The sequence below is a fragment of the Echinops telfairi genome, unplaced genomic scaffold (genome assembly GCF_000313985.2).
Source record: "Echinops telfairi isolate 266 unplaced genomic scaffold, ASM31398v2 ScPeMD7_2;HRSCAF=8, whole genome shotgun sequence".
NCBI classification, from domain to species: domain Eukaryota; kingdom Metazoa; phylum Chordata; class Mammalia; order Afrosoricida; family Tenrecidae; genus Echinops; species Echinops telfairi.
The window spans coordinates 18,706,438-18,710,426 of record NW_022103898.1 but is presented as its reverse complement, the minus strand read 5'-3'; the positions used below and the strand labels follow the sequence as shown (position 1 = coordinate 18,710,426).

Here is a 3,989-nt window from a genome sequence, read left to right as displayed (position 1 = left end):
ATATAATTCATCAAGGGTTCACAAGGGTAGGGGCAGGAGAGGGAAAAAAGAGCTGATAATAAAGGCTCAAGCAGAAAGATATTGTTTTGGAAATGACAACATATGTACAAGTTTGCCTGATATAACTGATTTACAGATTGTTATAATATCTGTAAGAGCCCCCAATAAATTATTTTTAAAAAGAAAGAAAGGCCTGTCCATTCAACTGTAGATGGCTCCAACAATGTGTTCTTTCACCTGGGCTACCAGGCGTGGGACGGTCATGCGAGCCTTCTCCCTGCCACCCTTCAGGCACATAGCCTCTATGTGGAAATGAACCAGCATTAAGTCTGAGAAGGCAGTGGCTCACCCGTACCACTTACCTGGGGCAGGGATGGCATTGTGAGTCGGCGAAGCAGTCAAGCCCAGGTGACTTCCTGAGACTGGCAAGGCATTGCTCACAGAGGATGAAGTCAGCTGTTCCATCCCCACAGGACTCAGGTTCAGTTCATTCATCCTGGCAAGAGCACAGGCAAGTAGTTATGCAAAAAGCCCATCTCAGCAACTCTGTTTTATGTTATTAGAGAACCTACACCAATGGGGGGGGGGGACATGGGGACTTGGACAATTATTACTGCACTCTTATGTTCTCAATGATCTGAGACAGCTCTTGCATCTTAACTAATTAACATTAATTAACTCGGCCACTGTCACCTCACTAGTATAGAGACTGAAACAGGATTTGAACTCAAGACAGCTTCCATACAAACGCTCTGTATACCATCAAAAGCAAAGTTTCCTAAAGAGCACATTGGCAATGAGGTTTGTTTCTCAGAATCACCCAAGTGTTTTCCTTCACACTATTTTCTCCAATGAGCTTGTGATGTCAAATCAGTTGTGTGAAGGCAGATGGGTTCGTTTTTGACCTCCGTCCCTACTACTCCTCTGCACAGAGTGAGAGGGACAGTGATCAGATGCTCACTGCCATGAGACCCACATGTTATCAATGTGCTCTACCAATCGCCTTCAAAATAAGCCCCAAGGTGTTGAAGTTCATCACATAAGCTCTGCTAGACACTTTATACACACTATGACTTCAAGTTCACACACCAACTCGACCAAGTAAGGTAGGTGTGGGAACTGAAACTTACCGTAAGTAAGGTATATGCCCCAAGCCACACAGCAACTAAGTGGAAGGGCACAAATTGCACTGCAAAATACTAGGTGGGGATAACTTCTGGTATAGAAAACCTTTTGATCTAAAGGCAATGTTTTAGCAGGTGGAAGAATCTGATAACTATCTTTCCTATGCAATTCATCTTGCCGTAAAAAAAAGCCTTACGAGAAAAAGTGACACTGATTTTTTATGGCACATTATTAAAAACCATTATCTGTAAACAGTATTAGTACCTGTGCCAGTCCCTGGTATAGTATTAGTACCTGTCTGGAGAAGGACATCACGCTTGACAGAGGGACAATAAAGAGAGGAAGGTCCTCAAGGAGGACTGCCACAGTGGCTCCCACAAGAGGGCTCCAACCGAGGGGCAGCTGTGGGGAGGGTGCAGTTCCTGCTGTGTGCACAGGGTGCCTGTGAGTCTAAACCCACCAGATGGCACCTAACCACCACCACCACTACCACCGCCACCGGAATGTGGAGGCTGCCATCTCATAAAGTTGGTCATTCTGAAGGCTTGCCAAAGGTCTTCAACTACCTCCAACCTTTATGCTGAGTATCGCAGAAATGCATTTTCTTCAGGGTAGGAATCAGAAGAGCAGTGGATTTGGGGCTTGGTTTTTTTGGGTGCCTATGTGAAGGAGCAACCCTAGAGGCACCGTGGGTTTTGAGTTGGACTACTAACCACAGGTCAGTGGTTCAAACTCACCAGCTGCTCTCAGGTAGAAAGATGATGCTTTCTGGTCCTCTACAGATTTACAGCTTCAGAAACCCACCAGGGCAGTAAGTCCTATAGGGTCGCTCTGTCAGAACCGACTCGACGGCAGCCGAGTTTATGTGTGAAGGCGCCCTGGCACTGGGTTAAAACTTGCGCTGCTAACTGCAAGGTCAGCCATCAAAACTCACCAGTGCTCCTTGGGAGAAAGATAAGGTTGTGTACGCTCACAAAGATTTACAGTCTCAGAAACAATAGGGAGCTGTTCTACTCTGTCCTATGCAGTCAAAGAGGGTCAAATCTGACTCCTTAGCAGTGAAAGCAAATAAGTATGTATTTAATTCTGGAAATCATGATAAGACCAGCCATGTAAAGACCTGAAAATAAGAATAGCACACACTTCTTACCCTGTACTGTGTGCCAGACACTGAACTAAGTGGTTTGTACGGAATCATCTCATTTAGACCTTCTAATGCCTATGAGGTAGGCATGATTCTTAACCCACTTTGGAGATGCAGAAATAAAGACTCAGGACCTTAGGCCATGACCATGTAACAAGTTAAGGGGCAGAGAGAAGGCCTGTTTAGTTTTATGGATCTGATTTAAGAAACCCAAAGTTCTTAACTAAAAAGACTATTAGGAGAACTGGTAGGCCCTCTGCCCAGCTCCAATACATCAGGACCAGTCTATTTACATGGTGGGGCTCTTAAGAGTCCCACATGGTCCGGCTTCCTGCCTTAGTCCACATCCTAAGACTTCAACTTTATTCCTGGCCAAACACACAATGCCACCAAATTGACTGCCACCGGGTCGATTCCAACTCATGGTGACCCTGTAAGACAGGCTAGAACTGCCCCTGTGACTTTCCAAGGCTCTAACTCTTTACAGAACTTGGAGCAGCTGGTGGTTTTGAACTGACCTTTCAAATTGCAGCCAAACTCTTAACCACTAAGCCACCAGGACTTCTTTATCCCTGGCCAGGTAATTCATAAAACTGCGCTCCCAACACTAAGAAAAGTGTCCTGGCCAGGCCAGAGCCTTGCGTGGAACAGGTCTGGGCTCCTGGTGGCTCATGTGCATCACAGGAGCACGGTGTGCCAGAGGGGGGTTCTAATGGTTGACTTTGGGGGCGTCCTGACAGGCTTGTCTTCTGAGGCCGCTCTGGGTGAGCACGAACCTCCAACCGTGTGCACCCTCGAAGGGCTCCTCCTCCCGCTTACACATGCCAAGCCCAACAAACTCCTCATGCACAGCTGCGACAGACACAGGTCAGCGACCCCGGGAACACTCTCCCCCTGGTGCTGCTTTTCAGCCCCATTCCTCCCTTGTTCCTCCCTTAGCACGCACTCACTTCCCCCTCAACAGCTAACCTTGCCAGCTGCTGTTACAATGTGATCTCCTCTAGCTAGAGCGTCTCCAAGGTCTCCTCTTAGCTGAGTGAACCGCAAGCCCCAAAACCCTGGCACTGAGTTGACTGTGGCTCACAGCAATCCTATGCAGGGTTTCCAAGGCTGTCAATCTCTACAGGAACAGACAAGCAGCCTTGTCTTTCTCCCTATGAGGGGCTGATGGGCTTGAACCACTGACTTGGAGGTTAGCAGCCCACCACGGCTCCTTCTTGAAGGAAGCAAGCACTGGGAGAGATGCGCTGGATTCGGAGGGGGCAGTACAAACGCATCATCCTTAAAGAGACCGGGGGTGGGGTGGGGGGACACATGGACGGACGGACACTACATGGCAAATGAGCCACACCTCATGCTGCCAGCCCGGTAATAACCAGCATCTTCCTCAGTTGCAAGCTATGGGAAAGCCAGGAGCTTCAAGAAATCCGAGCTGCCTCCATTCGCAAAGTTTTGGGGTGGAGGCTGGCTTCAAGTACAAGTTCTCTGGTAACTCTTTATAGCCCTAAACATAACTAAAACCCTAATGCAATCACTGTAGGAGGAACGACTCAAGACACTGGTTACGACCATTTTTAAAAGTACCATTAAAAGTCTATAGCTTCAACTGTCAAAAATTCCTGATCTGTGCACCCAAATCTGCAGATAAAAATAAAAACTGTGCTTCTAGAATGACTCCTGGGCCGTCCCAAACCAGTTTAAACCAGATCGGGGGTGGGGG

General features: G+C 47.6%; 1 protein-coding gene across 1 annotated transcript in view; it reads right to left on the bottom strand.

Moving 5' to 3' along the window:
- The window catches only part of PRDM4 (PR/SET domain 4), a 31,266-nt gene that overhangs the window by 24,629 nt on the left and 2,648 nt on the right, over window positions 1-3,989 (bottom strand). The window contains exon 3 of the mRNA XM_004700324.2: window positions 363-496. Within this exon, the coding sequence (XP_004700381.1) occupies window positions 363-496 (134 nt within the window). The remainder of the gene's footprint in view (window positions 1-362; window positions 497-3,989) is intronic.